Raw genomic sequence first — 20,486 nt, 5'->3', positions numbered from 1 at the left:
GGGTTGGGTGCTCGTCGTGACGGCTCTCCCATCCTTTCCCTTCTCTCTATTTAAGGAGCCCCAGCACGTCTCTGAGTCCTCGCGTGATTTGCCTTCCCGGTTTGATTCCGTGTCCGGTGCCGCGACGATCGATCGGATCCGAGGTAGATTTGCTTCTCCATGTGCCTCGCATCCCTTCTCCCCCTTTCGTTGAATACGTTGTGGATGTCTTGTTCTGGGTTGGAACCTCGAGGTGTCGAATTGGATCTGGGAAATGAGAGATCTGGCGATCCAGATGTGTGTCGAATTGAATTGCGCTCTAGGCTTCTCGCGTTTTGGTTTCCTTTACTTAGCCTTTCCTTATTAGGATTATCCAGATGTGTGTCGTCTCCATTGAGTCACCTTTCCCTCTCTGGTTACATCGGGCGGGTTCTCTCTGAAGAGATCATTTTTGGTTTCTGCTTTGGGTTGATTTGAAGTTTCGTGAATACGATCCTTTTCAAACATTTTGATCTTTTGGAAAATGCTTTTGAGCTATTTCTTTCGGTTTAAGATCGGTTGTATCTTTCTTGTCGTTGTGGATATGCAGTGTTGACTCAATTTAAGTCTTCGAGGTTCTATTCTGTAGCCATCCGTGTCGAAGCTAATTTTCAAATAGAATAGAAAGTTAAATTTTGTAGTTTTATTCTTAGTGCTTACTTTAGCAACTGCTTAGTTAATTCTTGTAAAGATAGTGATCAATAACATGCTTTTATTGTACCTTGGGACACATTACCACATTCCTTTTCTTAGCTAGAATTGAATAGAACTGAATGATGCAGCTAGACTTTTTAGCATCATGTATCCCCATTACTTCTGGTAAATGCATTACATTATCAATCGCAACTCTCGTCACAACTGGCTGCTCTTAGAGCACTAATTCACCATCCAGCTTTTCTCTACCCAAGAGCAAAATTTTTCAATTGTTTATCAAAATCTGCTAATCTTTTTGCAACTATGAGGGGTGATTTTTTTATCGAAATCTGTTGAATTTCTTGCACCTGTGAGGGATGGGTTTACTGAATATCTCCTAACAATTCCTATAGTTGCCGTTTTAAGTTCTTGACATTGGATTCTTGTAAGCTAGATTTAGTTCATGACATTTGAAAAACAACTCACTCCACCTGCATTATCACATTTCATTCATCCAGTTTGCAGAGTTGTATTGTAAACTAATTCATTCTTTGTGTCTTATGATTACCAATATTCTTTTTAAAATTTTGCAAATTCTGCATGATAAATTCTCTTTTGAGCGGTGGTTATTCTACTTTCCTAGGTTTGTGTAATTCTTTTTTTTTTCCCTACAATAACAACAACAAGCCAAAATGTCTGAACTGGTTTTTTTCCTGTATTACTTTTTATATTCCTCATTCCGTTTATGTTAATCAGCCCTAATGGAGACATATCTAACCTCATCAAATGTTTATTCATCTTCTGAATGATGTTATCATTATGAGCCAGTAATTAATTATTGGCAACCAACTAAGGCACCAGTACTTTATTATTCTGTGGGAAATTGATCGTGTACATGATTTTATTTCATGGGCACAACCTCCCCCATATGGAGAAACTTGGTAAGGCTATATACAACTGGACACATTGTGAGGTAGGCTCGTGCACCAGGATGCTCTTCCATACTTTTTCTGCTCATAGACTTTATTTGGTACATTCTGTTGCTCATTACCGTAATATTGGGAAGACATCAAGACCTTCATTCATCACCAATCAGGATCATCCTTCTGTGGGCAGTGATTTGACTTGCATAGGAACATTAAATAGTAGGTCTCTTTTTCACATTCTCTTTCTCCATCTCGGGAATCAATACAAGGTGGAAAGAAGTTTTGTCTGCCTGAATACCAGATAGATAATACCCACGAAAATGACAGTGCACAAAAAACCAGGTAGAGAAAACCTACGAAACAATAATTTTTGAATAATTAACTGTGCCTTCAACTACATTCAAAATCTTTCATCTTGACGTTGCACTCCATTACCTAGGTTAAGGCTCTTGCCATTTGTTACATGTGACTCTTTACCCTGAAATTTATTGGCAAACATGTGATGCTATTAAGCAATTTTCTTTTGGAGAACAAAACAACATTGATATTGAACTGGAATCACTGCCTTTAGATCATTAAGTACTAAAATTATGGTAATTACCAAATATCTGAAGATTAAGTACTAAAATTATGGTAATTACCAAATATCTGAAGTTTTCACACACTCTCTCTCTGTTTCTTGTAATATCATTTTCCATCTTATTTGTGGTTTCTCTATTTTTAAAAGCAAATTACTTGTTGCGAATAGTTTAATTCAACCATTTGCAGTTGTGGAAGTTTCTCCACTTTAATCCTTACTTATGGTACTACCTTTCTTATACATACTGGAAATTCAAGTGTTTACAGTCTGTGATAATGGAACTGATTTCTACCTATATACAGGGTGTCCTTTTTTTTGGCTTTTTCACATATGGCTACTGGACAAATATTCTCGCGGAATACTCAAGCTCTATTTTACAATTATAAGCAACTTCCAATCCAGCGGATGCTAGATTTTGACTTCCTTTGTGGTTTGTTTGACTTTATTTTTGTTTGTCATGTACTATGCTATTAGTATTGATGATTGTCTCTTACTTTGTGTAAATTGTTTGTGGTTTCTTGTTTACAGGGAGGGAAACACCTTCTGTTGCTGGAATAATTAATCCTGGATCTGAGGGGTTTCAAAAGCTATTTTTTGGTCAGGAAGAAATTGCAATTCCTGTTCATTCAATGTAAGTAAGAAATTTATGTCAACAAGTACTTTGATAGTCAGGGAATTTTTTCATGATGATTTGGTTGCTTAGCTTTTAGCTGAGCACCAAATTGATCTGATTGCTTCTCTCTGATTCTTGTTTATATTCAGCTTGTCGCAATGGTAGCAGATATTGTTTCTGTTGGTGCAAGGCCTGTGTTGACTTTAAGTAAATTATATGTGCACTGAAAGATCTACAATATCGCAAGAAACATTAAGAATTTTGAGCATTACTTTCTATATACTTTATTCTGAAGGATTGCATTCTGGACTTGGTCCCTAAAATGATTTGAACTAAATATGAGCATATCACACATCATTTAGGATATGTGCCTAACAATTGTTGACATGATTAAAGTGGTAAATTGGTAATGTTTTCATACTGACTACCATAATCTCACACAGCCAGAGACATGTTTTGGCACCTGAATTATGGTTCAATGGCTGACAATGTGAAATATACCATTGCATAAGGTATAGTTGATAATAAGGTTGTAAACAAACCTATGTATATGTTTGCATACATGTTAAAAGCATGTGTTTTAGACGGATAATCTTTAATTTTGTGATTTGCTTTGCTATGAGTTCTACATGGCATAACACCATAAGATTGATTATTCTTGATTTTAATTAAGAGAACTGTCACTTTATATCTGTCATTATTAAATTATTAGCACAATGGAATCACTGTAATACTTTCCTTGTTGTTTTACTGTAGGATTGAAGCAGCATGTTCTGCACACCCAACTGCCGATGTTTTTATCAACTTTGCATCATTTAGAAGGTTGGTAATCTTGCTTTTGTTGTATGCTTGAAGAAAGTGCATTTGTTATTCTTAATGTTATGCTTTTGTTATGAATGCAGTGCAGCTGCCTCTTCCATGTCAGCTCTGAAGCAACCAACAATTAGAGTAGTAGCTATTATAGCTGAAGGTGTTCCAGAATCAGATACAAAGCAGCTAATTGCTTATGCACGAGCTAATAACAAGGTTAGAGACATGAACAAGTTTGGAAAATATTTGTTTTTCTATTATCCTAGAAAATGTTTTTACACCCAATAAAAATTTAAATTCTAGCACTGAAATCACCTGTACTGATCAATTGTTAGTTAAGTAGTATAACATGTGAAAGATTTTTTACTCTGCATAGATTCTGTGCATAATATTTTAATATTATTGCTTAATATCTCTTCAAAGTTGATTTCAGGTGCTTATTGGTCCAGCCACTGTTGGGGGAATTCAAGCTGGAGCTTTTAAGATTGGTGATACTGCAGGAACAATTGACAATATAATCCAATGCAAGCTTTACAGGCCTGGATCTGTTGGATTTGTGTCTAAATCGGTATGTTCTCATTGGTGGAAATATTGTCATTTTTCAATTTGTTTTTCCTGATGTGTCTTTGTTAATTGTGATAATTATTAAAATAGACAAACTCCATCAGGCCATCACCTTTATTTTAATGGCAGCTCAGTAGCTGATATGTCTATATCTCTTCTATTTTATCAATATAATGTTTAATCTATTGTTGAGTAGTCTTTTATATGAGTTAAGTTATCCCAAGAAAACATTTATATACTTTATTGGAACTTGGGTTTGGATTGGAGTACCTCTGTAATTAAATTGAATTTGAATAGATTTACTATTTGGATTGAGATCATTATGTTACTCCTTTCAACTTGTTATGGAAGGCAGCTTAGTAGATGATATGCCAAGATCTCTTCTCTTTTATTAAAATAATGTTTTTAACTATTGCTGAGTAGTTTACATAATAAGCTCAAGATTTCCTAATACACATAATTGCTAGTATTCTAGTACTATCTCAAAGGCACAACCATAACATCTGTGGATCATTGAATCTTTTCTCAGGGTAACCTTCTTTTATTAAAGTTATCTTTTCAGAATAGCCTCCTTTCAGCAATATTTCCAAAAATGACTTCTTCATATCCATTTGGATTCTGGTGTAACTGACATAATTTTAATTTATTGAATCACTATTCTCGTTAGTGATTCTTATTCAGTAGAACTTCTATTTGGATTGTAGTTTAAATATATGAAACTGCTCTTCTCAGCAGAATTTAAAGATAGTCACTAATAGCCATAGTGACTTTGATACCATCCTCCAACATGTGAGGTTAGTCCTGGAAGTATTTGGGATTGCTCATAGTATTCGAAAGTTCTCTAAAATGGAGGGAAAGCCTGACTTTGAACTTTTTTTTTCAGGATTATCCTTCTGTTTCAATTTTTTTCAAGCTCAAACTGTCTTGATTTTTTACCTGTTGATCTTGGTGCCTATGTGACAATCACCTAATACAAACTTATGAACTAATTCAACATTTGCTCAATAAGAAATGCATGAGTAGATATTTAGAATTTGGTTGTTTCAGCACTTCATTTATTTAGTTAATATATTTTCTTTTGTATTTTTTTTTAATGACTAAATTTCTACAAAGATTTTTTTTATGACTCCCTTGGCACAAATGACCCACCCACGTGTAGTCATTTCTGAGCCAATTAATTGATAAATCTTGGAAGTTCATCGGAATGTAGAATATGGATGAGAATGATTGCTCACTTTTAGTCATCAGATCCAGCACACTTCGTATAGGTGCCGTCATGCAAATCTAGCATGGTTATTTACTTTCAGAAGGATGCATAGGGTGTGATGTGATTTTGTAGCAACCCATACATTGCTTAGTTACAGATTAACAAAGATGAGGATATAAGACAGATGAAGCTGCTTCCGGAGATGGGAAGCAAGATACGTAATGTGGGAAAACCACACTTTAGGTGAGTTTTCACGGAATGTATATTTCACCAATTGAAAATAAGGAGTATGTAAAAAAAGTGTGAAGGCATAAAAAAAATTGAGGAAATCAGATATGGTATTACCTATTTAAATGGGAATGAGTTGATATCAATGGATCAACTTACTGTTGGTATATGATGGTTTATATTGGAACTAGTTTATAATTCGACATGTTGAAGATAAAAGAAGCATGGAGGTACATAAATATATATTTAGGAAGATACTTGAGACACATTGGAAAGAGTTATAAATGATTTGATGGTTGTACTTTGTTGCATTTTATCTCTATATTATTCCCTTTGAAGGTTTGCATTGCTTTTGAGATAAACAAGAATTGGTAGAATTAATAACTTCATGGGTGATTGGGAAGTGGAAGATGAAGAGACTAATGACAAAGCCAAGGAATCATAAAGACTGAGATTTGTTTCTTTTGAAACTGACTTTTAGTTATTGATTTTACTGGTTTCTGAAGGCATATGGTAGGTGATCCATATTTATATTCTTTGTATAATCTGCATCGGTGATTAGATCACCACTGATTAAGAAGCCTTTATGAATACACAATACTTATATGAAAGAACCAATTTTTTTAAGAGCCATTATTAGTATAAACCATTCAGACTAAAATGGTTTCAGAATAACTTAGTTTCTAAAACTGAACATGATGAGAAGTTTTGTTAGCATTTAGGTATGAAGATTGAGCTTCAAATTAGAGGCTAAACCCCAACCTTTCTATATTACTTAAGGAATAGAAATGAAATAGAAAAATTAAGTTGTAAATGCTTGGGATTCTAGTCATCATAGAAGATTGTTTGCATCAAAGAGAAAAGCCCAAAATGCATACATTACATGAAAGTGTCCATGCTCCATAAGTTGCCTATCCTTTTTATTTGACAGATTGTGTAGAAAACCATTCATGTCTCAGTTAATTTCAAGTTGCTAAGCTAAATGATAATACAGATATCTGATATAGAATTAAACTTATAGTCGTTATTCTAATAGCATAAATTGTGCATTTCATAGTTTTGGATTCATCCATTTTCTTGGATCTGTAATCTGGTTTCCTTGTTCTACAGTACTTTGTTTGTGTTACTATATTATAAGATCTTAAATGTCATAATTGAGGAGCCTGTCTAAATAATGTTATTCAGTTCTATAAATGTGAACAAACAAAAGACATAAACTTCCCTACCCTAGAATCCTTTCTGAAAACCTCAAACAAGCAAGCATAAATCACTAAGAAAAACAATCAATGATTAAAAAACTTTTTCGTTTCATGTATGAAAACAATTTAATGCGTAATTAATTGCTTAATAAAGCCAAAGTATCTATGTATTGGAGAAAGTACCTAAATGACTGGAATTATGACCCTAAATAATGAATCACCTTCCAACAGACTGTAGACCAGGTGATTGTATCCTTATTTTACAACCCTATCCTTATGTGTAAACATGAATCTAGCTAATTGGCATAATACTTGCACTCTTGCCACATACTTGCATTCTTACCATGACCCAGAATGTTACACATTCGAGATAACTATGGTAATTATTCTCCTTGCACTAATTGACAATGTTTGTCATCTCTGTTCCTTTTTCTTTGGTTGTGCTTAAACAAGAGGCTATTAAGAATTAAACATGATTTTCATTTATTTTATATTACCTATGCACCGTTCAGGTATAAGAACTTTAGTGTATGGTTACAGGGTGGCATGTCAAATGAGCTTTACAACACAATTGCACGTGTCACAGATGGAATTTATGAAGGTGCTGTTTGCTGTTCTTTCAAGTTCAATATACCTTATTTTTCACAATCTTGATCTTAGTCCTGGATGTTAAATGCAATTTCCAGGCATTGCAATTGGAGGAGATGTTTTCCCTGGTTCAACTCTTTCTGATCACGTGCTGCGGTTTAACAACATCCCTCAGGTAATTCCTTACAAATTTAGTTTCCTCAAATAATATAGAATAGCTCTTCAGTAAACTAGATCATTAATGCAATCTCTGGTCAAAATGTCATGTAACACAGTGTTAGAAATAATTGTATACCATATTGTAGATTCTACAGTAATACAAGCATCATCAGCAACAACAACAAGCTGTAATGTCCCAGCTTTAGTAATATGAGTATTTTAATAAAAAATGTTAATGCATGTTTCCTTGATATTTGTTCTTCTTCAATATTGCTTCTGGATCTAATCAGGTCAAAATGATGGTTGTGCTGGGGGAATTGGGTGGGAGAGATGAGTACTCCCTAGTTGAGGCCCTAAAAGAAGGAAAAGTTCATAAACCAGTTGTCGCTTGGGTTAGTGGAACCTGTGCACGCCTGTTCAAGTCAGAAGTGCAATTTGGTCATGCTGTGAGTCATAATGATCGTTTATTCTTTGTTATATGATTATAACCGGTTATGGTGCTCATTACTAAGGTGTTCTCTCATCCTTTGCTGAATTCAATAATCTAGGGTGCAAAAAGTGGTGGTGAGTTGGAATCAGCACAAGCCAAAAATCAGGCTCTAAGAGAAGCTGGGGCAGTTGTTCCTACTTCATATGAAGCATTTGAGACTGCAATTAAAGAAACCTTTGAGAAACTGGTACCTTATTGTGCTTCAATTCTTTCTGTGATACTAATTGATGCCATTTTGTGCATTGGAGAAGATTGGCTTATACTGGTTAGATTGTTTTAGCAAGGAGAACCATCAAAAGTGAACCTTCTATTACTGTTTTCTTATATTTTATTGGATAGGTTGAAGAAGGGAAGATTGCTCCTGTACCTGAAGTTGAACCTCCTCAAATTCCTGAGGATCTTAAATCTGCGATCAAAAGTGGGAAAGTCCGGGCTCCAACTCATATTATCTCCACCATTTCAGATGACAGAGGTTTTATTAATGAATTTGGTTTATATTTTCCATACAGATTGCATCTTTTAATGCCCAGTAATTTTCTGATTCTCATGCCCATGTACAGGTGATGAACCATGTTATGCTGGTGTACCCATGTCTACTATTATCCAACGTGGTTATGGTGTGGGTGATGTTATCTCTCTTTTATGGTTCAAGCGTAGTCTTCCACGTTATTGCACACAATTTATTGAGGTTTGTCAAGATACAATTTTCCATTATTTGTGCTAACCAAGTCTTTTTTCAATGTTTTATATATTTTGATAAGTTTGACTGTATAAGATGTTCACTGGATTTAAAACCCAATTTAGTTCTTTCTTGGTATCGATAGACTTTTGATCTCACTCTTTGGAGCTTTCTGCGATTGTCAGATCTGTGTCATGTTATGTGCTGACCATGGTCCCTGCGTTTCTGGTGCTCATAACACTATCGTTACTGCAAGAGCTGGAAAAGATTTAGTTTCGAGTCTGGTTTCAGGTGAGTTTTGTAAGTTAATGGTGCATATTGCCATATGATTATTATCTCATGTTAATAGTCTTATTGACACCTTTGCTTATGGTCATTGGAATGGGAAATAACTTTTAAAATACAGGGTTGCTCACAATCGGTCCTCGATTTGGTGGTGCAATAGACGATGCCGCTCGATACTTTAAAGATGCATGTGACAGAGTGAGTGTATATAGTTAGCGTCTAGATTTTCTATTAACAACCCTGATGGTTTGTTTCAATTTATGGTATCACTGAAACATCTGCAACTTATTTTGCCAGGGCCTCACACCTTATGAATTTGTTGAAGGTATGAAAAAGAAGGGCATTCGTGTACCAGGAATAGGGCACAGGTATATGTTAGAAAACAAGTGGCATCTAAGCTTCTAATAATTTGTCTGCAAATCTATCAGTAGAATTTTTGCTGTTAACTGAAGCTCATATTGTTTTACTTGGTTACAAGTACTTGTGCCACTGCCAGATGCATATTTTGACGTACTGCTTTTCTATTTGCAATAGTTGAACAAATACACTTATCAGATGATTATACATTGAGAATTTATTTGAACATCACTGTAAAATAGCTTGTCCAGCTAATGAAGTGCATGGAGCATCTTCCTCTTTTTATTACCCTTATAAATACCATTTGCATTGATGAATAGGGTACATAATGCCTTAAGCATCATCGTCGCATATGGAACTGTTGACAATATTGCAGATCATGTCAAGTGATTCTGATAATGATTCTTATGGCATCTAATACCTGCTAACTACTTAATTACATTCAATGGAGGGTTTGACTAATCCACTATCCAAATTACAGAATCATATTACATTTGGCTGATTCATATTGCTATGGAATAAAATCTTCAAATACTATTATAAAGTTGGAAAGATTTAAGTACTAGGAAGTATTCCATGGAATTCATTTCAAGTTCTTTACAGGATAACCATCATGTAACTCGTTGATTTGTCATTTAGGGTTAATCTCAGTTAGGATAAATAAAAATTTGTGAGACAATTGTCGTAAGAACTAGAGAATGAGTTTTGTAGTCTGGAGACAATTGTCGTAGGAACTAGAGAACGAGTTTTGTAGTCTGTAAGAATTACATAAAAGCTGCTGGAGCAAAATTTATGATTGATGATATCATGATGGAAATGGTATGCAATCTTGTTAAATTGTAAACTATTATATGATGGAGTCCAAGAAATTGCGAATCGAGTATTACAATCAGTATCACCTGAATCAATTTTCTAGTTATGTATGAAATAATTGCATGGTACACTGCAAACTTGTCTGTAAAGATTTCACTCTGTAGGCAGAGATATTAGATCACATTACGCAAATAATAAATTAATTAATTATGTAATAATAATTATGACCACTTAACTTTGTTTAGAAAGTTGGTGTCTATTTCAGAAATTTTGCATGTCGTTTTTGCTCTACATCATGCATTACATTAAGTTTTTTCTTTCCATTTTAGATTCAGTTGAAGAATATTATTGTTCCATCTACATAAATTTCAACTAAAGTTGCTTTTCTGGGAAAGCAACAGATAGTGTGTAACAAAAAAAGGATCTCCTATCTTCAGGCTTCTTGCATGAATGTCTGTCTTGGTGCTGGATACTTCATTATACTAAGATCGTGTCGTGCTGGTTTTCCGAAAAGGAAAAAGATCTTAACAAGTATTTTGTCTAGCGAATATGCTTTACATTTCCACCAGTTTTCTTACCCACCTGAGACTTTTGTTTATGTTTACCAATCAATATTTCTTTTTGGTAATAGGATCAAGAGCAGAGACAACAGGGATAAGAGAGTGGAGCTTTTGCAACAGTATGCTCACACTCATTTCCCATCTGTAAAGTACATGGGATATGCCGTTCAAGTTGAGGCGTACACTCTCTCAAAGGCAAACAACTTGGTGCTGAATGTTGATGGTGCAATCGGATCTCTTTTCTTGGATCTTTTAGCTGGCAGCGGAATGTTTAGCAAACAAGAAATCGATGAGATCGTTGAGATTGGATATCTAAATGGTCTCTTTGTGTTGGCACGCTCAATTGGTCTGATCGGGTAAGTTGGTACAACCATTCAAGTTTCTTCTCGTTTGTCCCAATTCTTCACCCCTGCTGTTCCATTTACTTTGATGAAGCTTAAGTTTATGAATCCAATAAAGCCACTAATGCTGAAATGAGTAACCAAAGAATATGGATTTTACAAATTTCTTTTTACGGAATCAGCTGCTTGAACAATAACCCATCTTTTAAGTGTTGCAGTGAGTGCATACAAGATAGAACTGTTGCCGATAAATGAATCCATTTCACTGATTAGTGTGCTTAATTAATGGGTTGCTTCTGCATGATGTTTATAATATATATGTCAGTTAGCATACACTATACCTCTTATTCAAAGAAGCTGTTCTTCTCTATTTACCAAGTTTTGATAGAATACTCGCTTCCTAATCGATTGAATTCTTTAATGTTTGATCGCAGGCATACTTTCGATCAGAAAAGGCTGAAGCAACCACTCTACCGTCACCCGTGGGAAGATGTTCTGTACACCAAATGATCTCATCTTTCGGCTCGATAACAACATCAGCATTTTCTTTTTTTTTCTGGTCAATTTTGCTTCTTGGCATGATCTTCTCATTCTCCTGAGCCCTACGCTCTGGTGTTTTTCGAACATTGAGGACTGACCGAGGACCCAAAGTGCTTGTCTTTAATCATTTATTCGGTTCAGCTAACATGCTTGCATGCATAATCATATACGTTCTACAGGTGGGTTCAAGCATATCCAAGAGATAATTGAATATTATTGATTGCTTTTGTTTTCTGGGAGCAATAAATCGAAAGAGCAATTAGGTTCAACTCGAACATATACGAGTTGATTGATGATGCCTTTTTTTCTTCTTCCTTTCCAAAACTGCATGAATGATGATAACAACAATCTCTAAAGCCCAATTCAAATACTTACCTGAACTGTTCAAGCTTTGTTATCGACAAATTGTAGTCAGAACTTACTATGCTATCGATCAACAGTCAACATCTTTACTAATCAAAAGGAAAACAGTATCTCTACAACACCAACAACATGCTATTTATTATTATGGACGGATGTGCACCTAACTCGGACCTCAGAACGCCTCTTCCCTTAGTACTGGGGCTGTTCACTGAGCCATCCTTCCTTGTCGATGTAGGAAATGTCACGCCTTGAATGTAGCAACCTTTGAAGTAGTGTCTTCCCAACAAATCAGCGAGAGTGTCCTGATACCCGATGAAGCTGCATGAGTATAGTGACGACTTGTCTCCTGATATCATCGCCGCCATCGCTTGCTTCATTTGGCTGTATCCATCGTATGTGTTCTGCACCAAAGATCGAATCATATAGACTTGTACCTCTCGCATGCATGCAGGCCTACGCGTGAACCTTTTGTTCGTGCGGCACAGCAGCACAGTAATGTGCATAGACTAGGAAGCGCAACAGCGAACGAGACCTTGAAGGTTATCCCTGCAACAACAATGTTCGAAGCATACGACGTGAACGTTCCGCTGCTGGCGGTGTCGTGGCCGCCGGAGTCGCTGGCGTAATCGCCCCACTCGATCGACGTCTTCTGCGCTCCCTCTCCTTCGAGTAGGATGTAGCTCTTGTAAGCGCTTATCACCACCTTCTTTATCGACGTCTTTATCCACTGGTTGTTGAAGTCGGGGACGGAGTTGATCGCCTCCTGGATGCTTCTGAAATCCCCGGTCCCGCTACGGTTGACGACGATGGTCTTCGCGATGGACGCAGCTCCAGTCGCTACGGACACGTGCAAAGACGTAGACAGGACGGTGATGAGGAAGAAGAAGAAGAAGAACAGACACTTCATTTTGAGCACAGGAGATCACAGAGAGAGCAAAGCGGACCTCGCTTGTCTACAGTGAAGGAGGAAGGAGACACGTATATACAAAACCCTATATAGCTAAGAGGAGGAGATACATGATGTGAATGGAAATACGTATATGTACAGAAATTGACGATGCTGATGGAAGAATCCGATCGTATAAATCTTTGTGTTGGTCTCCTTCTTGATTTGATATTTACAAAACTAGATTGGAATTCTCACACTTTGCACAAAATTACATTCAAGTGAGCCAATAATATAACACTTTAATTAGTATCTTTTGATCAATATATCACTTGTGGCTATTAAGTTATATATATATATATATATATATATATATATATATATATATATATATATATATATATCATTACGTCAAGAAAAGAAAGTGAAAGTGAAGAGAAGACTTCTCCACGTATTGTCATACCCATACGCAGACACAAAAGCCAATGCCTTGTGGACACCACCGTTGGCCCCATACTTTTCGCCAGTAGTCAGACAAATACGTTTCGGGTACGTAACAGAAAGGGTAAGTGAAGGAACACACGTATGTGATACCCATAGGCTACCGTGTCCTTATATATCTCGTTAAAGCAGCCGCCGCTCCGTTTGACCGTCGGATCCCATCCGTCCGTGATATGGAGGCCGCGCCACCGGCGGAGCTCATCGTCGTCGAGCGCGACCCCACGGGCGTCGCCGTTATTACCATCAATCGCCCCAGCTCTCTCAACTCGCTCACACGCCCGATGATGGTATTGCTCGCCGCCGCCATCAGGCGGCTCGACGCCGACCCGGCGGTGGGCGCGCTGGTGATCACCGGGAGGGGCCGGGCCTTCTGCTCCGGCGTCGATCTCACGGCCGCCGAGGAGGTGTTCAAGGGCGATGTCAAGGACGTGGACGCCAACCCCGTGGCCCAGATGGAGCGCTGCCGCAAGCCCATAATCGGGGCGGTGAACGGCTTCGCCGTTACCGCCGGTTTCGAGATCGCCCTCGCCTGCGACATCCTCGTCGCCGGGAAGGACGCCAAGTTCATTGACACCCACACCAGGTAACCGGCGGTTGTGCATCTTGGTCTTTGGTATGAGGGTTTAACTGAAAGCTTGCATTTTTAGACGGATTTCCGAGCTAATAGGAATAGATCTAAAAAATGGTGCTTTTAATTGTTGTGTCGGCCCCCTTAGTTGAAGGTAAAAGGGAGAAGGCGAAGACGACGACTAATAATGTCATGAACATCCGCGCTAGGTTGTTCTATTTTCTGATCTTGATGAAAATGCCTAATTTCAAATCTAATGGAACCATTGAATGATGTCCTAACCCCTGGTGATTAATCTCCCATGGTCCGTCCGTGCATGTTGATGAGGATATGATTCCCCCTGCTAAGGCAAATATGCGAATCGGTCAGCTACTTCTGATTCATTCTTCAATACATGGCTACTGTTACACCTGAAATCTTGTTTTATATACCATTTTGCATTTTCGATGAGGACTCCCATTGCTTTGAGGACTTTTTGGGCACCAACTTGAAGACTTCGGATAGAGTGTTGAGTTGAGGTCTTTGAGAGAAGGTTATTGGTGCGATGATGTTAGCAAAGCTTAAGGGGGTACTATGAGTGTTTGGTAGGAGAGATAATTGTAGAGATACATGTTAGCAAAGCTCAACCAGTCTGTCGAACTTATTGCTGAAAATTGGTCAAAAGCTGGTTGACTCTTCTAGCCTCAGCTGGTCCAGTCTTTAGTTGGCTTATTATGGTCAATTTCGACCAATTTGTCAGTCTCCAAATAAGAAAAAAAGAAGAGGAGATGATCCATTTGAAACAAATATGTCGTATGTTCTCAATTCACCATCACAATTGTCATATGTCCACATCAATGCTCTCGAAATTTTATCAAATTTATATGTATGTCTGTCCATGCAAGTCCCCTGATTAATCTTTTACCAACCTTGATTGTTTCCCTAGTTTATTTAATTGAAGCTAAGATAGACTCGATTGCCCGTTGTTTGACATAGAAAAAATGAAATTCACCAATAACTATGCAATAGCGCTTCAAGCGTAGGTGTAGCTCACGCATGGACTCAAACTTAAAGACTTATCACTGGTGCAACAATGCACTAAACACTGGAATGACTCATCAGAGATGCTATTCTTTTATAGTTAATGGTAAAAAATTTAATGCTTCAAAATGGGAAGTGAAGGAGAGGGAATTCATGTAACCATAAACTATTTTGGAGGGCATTAGTGCTAATATCAATTTCAGATGAGAGGATTATAAAAGCAAATGCATGTTCTTAAGAATCATTCATGAAAAAAATAAAAAACAGTTCAAAACTTAGAATTCTTTGCTTTACTATGCGATACTCATCATTTGCGAGTAGTTAGTTTTCTACTATTATAGGAACTCTCTCCCTCTCTCTCTCTGTCTCTCTCTCTGCACTTGATCTTACAAGCTTAATCACTTATTTTATGTTTTAAGTGACAAGCTTAAGTCAGGTGATTGTATGATATATGAAGTCCTTCAGTTTATAGTGTTAAAGCTAAGTCAGGCTTTGTGCTTGCTATTCTGCAACGTCACCTCCCCTGACTGGTTGGGCATGAAAATTTGTTGATCATTTTTTTATTGCTAAAATAGGTGTCTTACCAATTTTGATTGCAATAAGTGAATGACAATGTTCAACTTTGTCATCCTAGCTACTTGTAATATTTGACAGACTGAATAAGTACCCAAAGTAGCACCAACTTTGTGCAAACAGCCAAGTTATTCATGATTCACTAAATCCATTTAATCATTGTTAACAGACTCCCAGTTTTAAACTTTCTTTACCTTATACATGTAGATGTAAGCTTCATACTTGTTATCTAATAAATGGAGGCGTCTGCTATTGTGAATTTGCAACCATGAGAAGCTTACAGGCACAATCAGATGCATTGATGTCAATAGTCACGCAACTGATAATGACGGTCTTATATTGAAGCTCTAGGAATCTGAATGCCTCGTATTCTTGTCATGGAACCTTTTGGTGTTATTTTTATCTGCTATTTGAGTTCTTGTCTAATAAAAAAAAATCTTGTCCCAGGTTTGGAATATTTCCATCGTGGGGCCTTTCACAAAAGCTCCCTCGCATTATCGGAATAAGTAGAGCACGAGAGGTATCACTTTCTGGCATGGCTATAACTGCAGAGATGGCAGAAAAGTGGGGCCTCGTCAACCATGTTGTGGACAATGGTGAGGTCTTAAAGAAAGCGAAAGAAGTTGCACTGGCCATTTTAAGAAACAACAGGGACATGGTGTTGATGTACAAGTCAGTCATCAATGATGGTTTCAAATTGGATCTGGGTCATGCTCTTGCCCTTGAAAAGGTGATTCTTTTAATAATTTCTTTATATTTCTCTGTCACATTTGGCTAATAGGCCTTAAAATCCAAATTCAAATGCATAAAGGAAAAATTGTCAATTAGATTAACTGATCAAATTTAGGACCTACTATGTAGTATAATGATCTAATTGCTTGTAATGTAGGATTGGGCAACCTGTGTATGTAGCTCTTGTAATGGCAAGTCCTGGAATCTCTTTGAACGGATGCTGACGCACCTTCAAACTTCACAGGAACAATCTTAGGACAAAGTGTAGTTTGTTTGTCAAAATCCCAATGGCAAAACAAGTCGGCGAACTAGACATCCCCCATGGATCACAAGTCCTTTCTATCCATTCCATGCGTATGCTCATGGCTGATATTCATCCTAATGGGCCTTCCTTTGCACCAACTTTCGGACTTCATTAAGGCTACATGACTGATTCTTTGCCAGTAGAGGATGATAAAATTCTTGCAATGGAATTCCAGAACAATGAACCTTTCTCCTCTGTATATAATCTTGAAAATAGCAATCAGGCAGTGCAGCTTGTTATCTTTTATCATTTACTTTAATATCTTATCCAGTTATTTTTCGGTTCCTAAACTATTTTTGGGTCTCATTACATGTTTCTTTTCTGACAAAATATTCAGGAGAGAGCTCATAGCTATTATAATGGCATGACCAAGGAGCAATTTGCAGCCATGCAGAAGTTTATATTAAGTCGAAGTTCAAAGTCTTCCAAGCTGTAGTTGTTTCACAATGTTCTATGTAAGATGTCATTGGTAATAAGCAGTTCTACAGCCACATGATTAATCTTTTCTTAATGTGGGTTGTAACAAATGTAATCTTGTATGCAAGTTCTTAAATAGCATGAAAATAAAACAATATTCAAATAGCTAAATCTTCCTTCTTTTTTTGCAACAGTTTTTAGAAACTTCAGTATCAAAGAACCACTTTGTTTAAAGTTGCCTGTGAAATGTTAAAGAGTATCCTACTTAATGGTTTCACAATTCATGTAGAAACACATTTCTTGCTCATATTTGCAAGCCACTTTGAATGCATGCTTCTAAAGTTGAAATTTAGGTGATATATTATTTCTTTTTATATTTGTATGTCATTCAGTGTAGTTTTATGTTGTCATTTACCAATTGTTGCATTAGAATATAATATTTATATTTAATTATTGATTAAAGGAGAGAACTTTGTTAGTGCTTAGCATTCTTTTTTGAATATTGGATATTTGACTATATATATATCAACATCTAAGAATACATCATCGACACACCAAAAAAAAAAGGTTCAACATATAATATTTGGACATCTAAATTTAGATTTTCTTGCATTTGTGATATTGCTCACTAGATCGAAATATTAATTTTAAATTATTCGAGCATCCTTAAATTAATATAAAGATTATTAATTTTCATCATATAAAAATCATGATAGTCCTCTTGATGGTATTATGTTTTTCCTTTGTCTCTTAGCTCTCCTCTAATCGACCTCTTTCATTCTCCCGTAGTGGAGGTATTCATTTCTTCCTCTTGTTTTTGTTTCAACGATTACGTAGTCATAGTTTTTGATGTGTATCGTAGTTTTTTTTAATAAGATTTCCGAAGAGAAAGTAAAAGAGTTAAAAAGAGAAGACTCTCAACTGTTGATGTGAGACTAAAGTTTTTGAGAAATTTAGGTGATGTGAGACTAAACTTTTGGTGAGATGTAAAATATGTCAATTGAGATTTTACTACCTCAAATTCTTAATAAGAGGATCTGATACATCATCGTTAAATTAATATTTTTATTAATATCCAACTAGATGCCAAAGTTACTACTTATTTTATTTTTTCTTATAATATGACCCTTGAACACACAAACAGTTACTTATGAGGACCCAATATCTTTTAGATTTGAGTTGGATACCTAAAATATTGTTTCCTCTGATAATATTATGTTTCATTTGGTATCATTGTACTATCCAATGCAATATTTTTCACAATTATTTATGCTTTGATGCATTTACTAATTAATTTCTCAACTTAATTAATATTTTTATTATTTCTATCTATCTAAATAATAATTTAAGTTCTTCTCGTTCATGGAAATGCATTGCAGCAAACATCAAACAGCAGTTCTTCTCTCTGTCTCTTCACTATTCACTGTCCGATGCTCCACGGAGTTGTGGTCGAAACAGTTTCCAGTCTAACGTGAATAGGTATTCAATCATATCTCTTGTCATCATCTGAGGTCTCATGGATCAATCAAACATCTTCATCTTTTCTGCTGTCCTCTACCTGATCATCTTCTCCAGGGACATCTATCTATATTGCGCCAGAATACCTGTGCAGTAGTAATCTTATCGTATGACGGCGACAAGTGCTCGTGCATGCATAGCTACACCACTGATTCCCCTCGGACTTAGGCATAGGCTTTTATCCTATCATCGCGTTGCACCGGGAAAAGATGCCATCCATCACATCTCTCATGGGCAATCATTTTGATATGTTCTTACGAGGCCCTAATGCACCGGCCTTCACACGTAAAATTATGATTGCTTTAGGCCGTGTTCATTGCTCTCCTTGCAGATTAGACAGGAAATAAGGAGGTCGTACCAGAACAAAGCTGTGTCACCGCTCTTGCAGAGGACCCATAGGTTGGTTGTGGTTCTTATTTAAAGTTGGCTGTTAGGAAGGACTACAAATGCTGGGGGGGGGAGGAGAGAGCTCATGATCTGTATTGTCCCTAATAATTAGCAGATTCGAGCAGTGGTTGTCAGCTGGATCCCATGATCTAAAGATCTTTATCCGAATCTCTCTCTACAGGCAATATGCTTAATGATTCTTTGGATCAGGGCAATCTTTTTATTTCTTTGTGTGTGTTTTCTTTCCTTTTCCTGTCCCCCCCATCAGCCACAGAAGGAAAGAAAGTCTGGCATTTGATGAGAGGTATTATTGCATTTAGAACTGTTCTTGCGGGAGTTGCGAAGGAAAATTTGTTGGGATCATATGCGACAATGATTTATGTTTAACATCAACAAACAAAGCAAATGTTCCATCGGTCATCCATTGATATATGTGGTACAGCTTGGCTCTCGAGATCTGGCACCGGTAGGCTCCAGGCCAATGATCACTCTTGGCTTTTGGTGATGATAAGATACCAAAGCTTGCGAATTGGACTGTTGCAGCTCCCGGTTGTGACGTGAGGTGGGTCTGAAAAGAAAACCCTGCTTGCCACAGCTTCCGATCTCACCGAGAGTGGAAACTTGTTTGAAGCTTGTCAAGAACCCTAGTTTTTCAGCTCAGCCAAAGCAGTCAGAGATGTCTAGTGCTCAGTTGAGGATGGATAGGTTGTGGTGGGCCTTGTGACCGATCGATGGAGGGAGAAAAGATGAAGATTAATCTGTCCCAACGTTGTCTCCTATGCGGTACTGTCTCGGTGGCTGTCGCCTCAGACGACTGAGGAATGGGTTTCGTCCCTTCCCAAAGGAACAATGTCAGATGTCGAGAGGTAAAAAGATTCCAAGCAGATGATCTCCACCCTAATTTCAGAAACTACTTTGGCAATTCAGCAAACCATGATGTTATGTTCATCGGAAGCGTATAAGCATGCATGCAACTATTGTTTCTGTGCCTGAACGAGATGAGACATCGATCTCCTTCATATTCACAGTGATTTTTTAGGTTTATGGTCATGTTCAAGATTAATCTTGGATTATTTACGTAAGAGAAAACAAAGCTTCGGACCAGCTTAGAACATCTACATTACCATGGGAATGTGGTCCTTCATGAATCTTCTTTTTCTGCCATTTGGGGGTATATTATCCGGTTAGATTTTAGCTTCAGAGATGTCTTTCTCTGTGGGCAATGCGAAGGAATCCTCTCTACTCATGAAAAGGAAGAAATGTCAAGAACTGGAATATGACAGCATTTCTTCTTTCTTTCTTTTTTTCTCTTTGCCAATGAGGAAGAAGAACATAAAATAAAAGTTAAGCAAACAGGGTGAGGCAAAAGGAAACATGATCATGCAGGAGGAGGGTGAAGAAAAGGCCTGTCATGGAGACCATCACATGGAGCTTGTATGCTTTCAGCTCCACTTCTCCTTGTGTGTCTCCATCACCAGCTAATCATTGCAAGCAATGGAAACAAAATAGAGTGGAAGACTACTTGTGATTAGTGGGTAGATATGGACTTAGAAAAGAACATTATTGATATGATTATGTGAGAAAACTGGATCCACCATTTTTGGAGTTTGTGCTTCACTACAGCATG

At 37.0% G+C, this 20,486-nt stretch overlaps 2 protein-coding genes and 1 long non-coding RNA gene across 5 annotated transcripts; 2 read left to right on the top strand and 1 right to left on the bottom strand.

The window, feature by feature from the left end:
- Nucleotides 1–18: 18 nt before the first annotated feature.
- Nucleotides 19–11,859, top strand: LOC103970434 (ATP-citrate synthase beta chain protein 1). Its single transcript, XM_009384210.3, has 17 exons — nucleotides 19–143; nucleotides 2,460–2,587; nucleotides 2,686–2,788; nucleotides 3,527–3,592; nucleotides 3,673–3,796; nucleotides 4,014–4,148; nucleotides 7,319–7,379; nucleotides 7,465–7,541; nucleotides 7,816–7,971; nucleotides 8,074–8,202; nucleotides 8,355–8,487; nucleotides 8,576–8,703; nucleotides 8,880–8,985; nucleotides 9,101–9,177; nucleotides 9,277–9,347; nucleotides 10,781–11,065; nucleotides 11,485–11,859. Exons 2-17 carry the CDS (start codon nucleotides 2,488–2,490, stop codon nucleotides 11,558–11,560), a joined length of 1,827 nt encoding a protein of 608 aa, XP_009382485.1. The 5' UTR covers nucleotides 19–143; nucleotides 2,460–2,487; the 3' UTR covers nucleotides 11,561–11,859.
- On the bottom strand, nucleotides 11,593–12,989 carry LOC135653283 (uncharacterized). Its single transcript, XR_010502383.1, has 2 exons — nucleotides 12,486–12,989; nucleotides 11,593–12,354 (listed from the first exon to the last, which is right to left on the bottom strand). It is a non-coding gene; the product is annotated as an uncharacterized LOC135653283 (long non-coding RNA).
- Nucleotides 12,990–13,476: 487 nt separating this feature from the next.
- LOC135581834 (probable enoyl-CoA hydratase 1, peroxisomal) lies at nucleotides 13,477–17,125 on the top strand. Of its 3 annotated transcripts, none has more exons than XM_065173548.1 (3): nucleotides 13,477–13,923; nucleotides 15,949–16,231; nucleotides 16,391–16,827. In XM_065173548.1, exons 1-3 carry the CDS (start codon nucleotides 13,514–13,516, stop codon nucleotides 16,487–16,489), a joined length of 792 nt encoding a protein of 263 aa, XP_065029620.1. In that variant the 5' UTR covers nucleotides 13,477–13,513; the 3' UTR covers nucleotides 16,490–16,827. The 3 variants fall into 3 exon arrangements, with proteins under 3 accessions (XP_065029620.1, XP_065029619.1, XP_065029621.1); XM_065173547.1 differs by lacking the exon at nucleotides 16,391–16,827 and adding an exon at nucleotides 16,875–17,125 and having other exon boundaries at nucleotides 13,478–13,923; XM_065173549.1 differs by having other exon boundaries at nucleotides 13,478–13,923; nucleotides 16,478–16,824.
- The last annotated feature ends 3,361 nt before the right edge of the window (nucleotides 17,126–20,486 follow it).

Source organism: Musa acuminata, chromosome BXJ3-11 (assembly GCF_036884655.1).
Source record: "Musa acuminata AAA Group cultivar baxijiao chromosome BXJ3-11, Cavendish_Baxijiao_AAA, whole genome shotgun sequence".
Lineage (NCBI taxonomy): Eukaryota > Viridiplantae > Streptophyta > Magnoliopsida > Zingiberales > Musaceae > Musa > Musa acuminata.
This window is presented reverse-complemented; position numbering and strand designations above follow the sequence as displayed.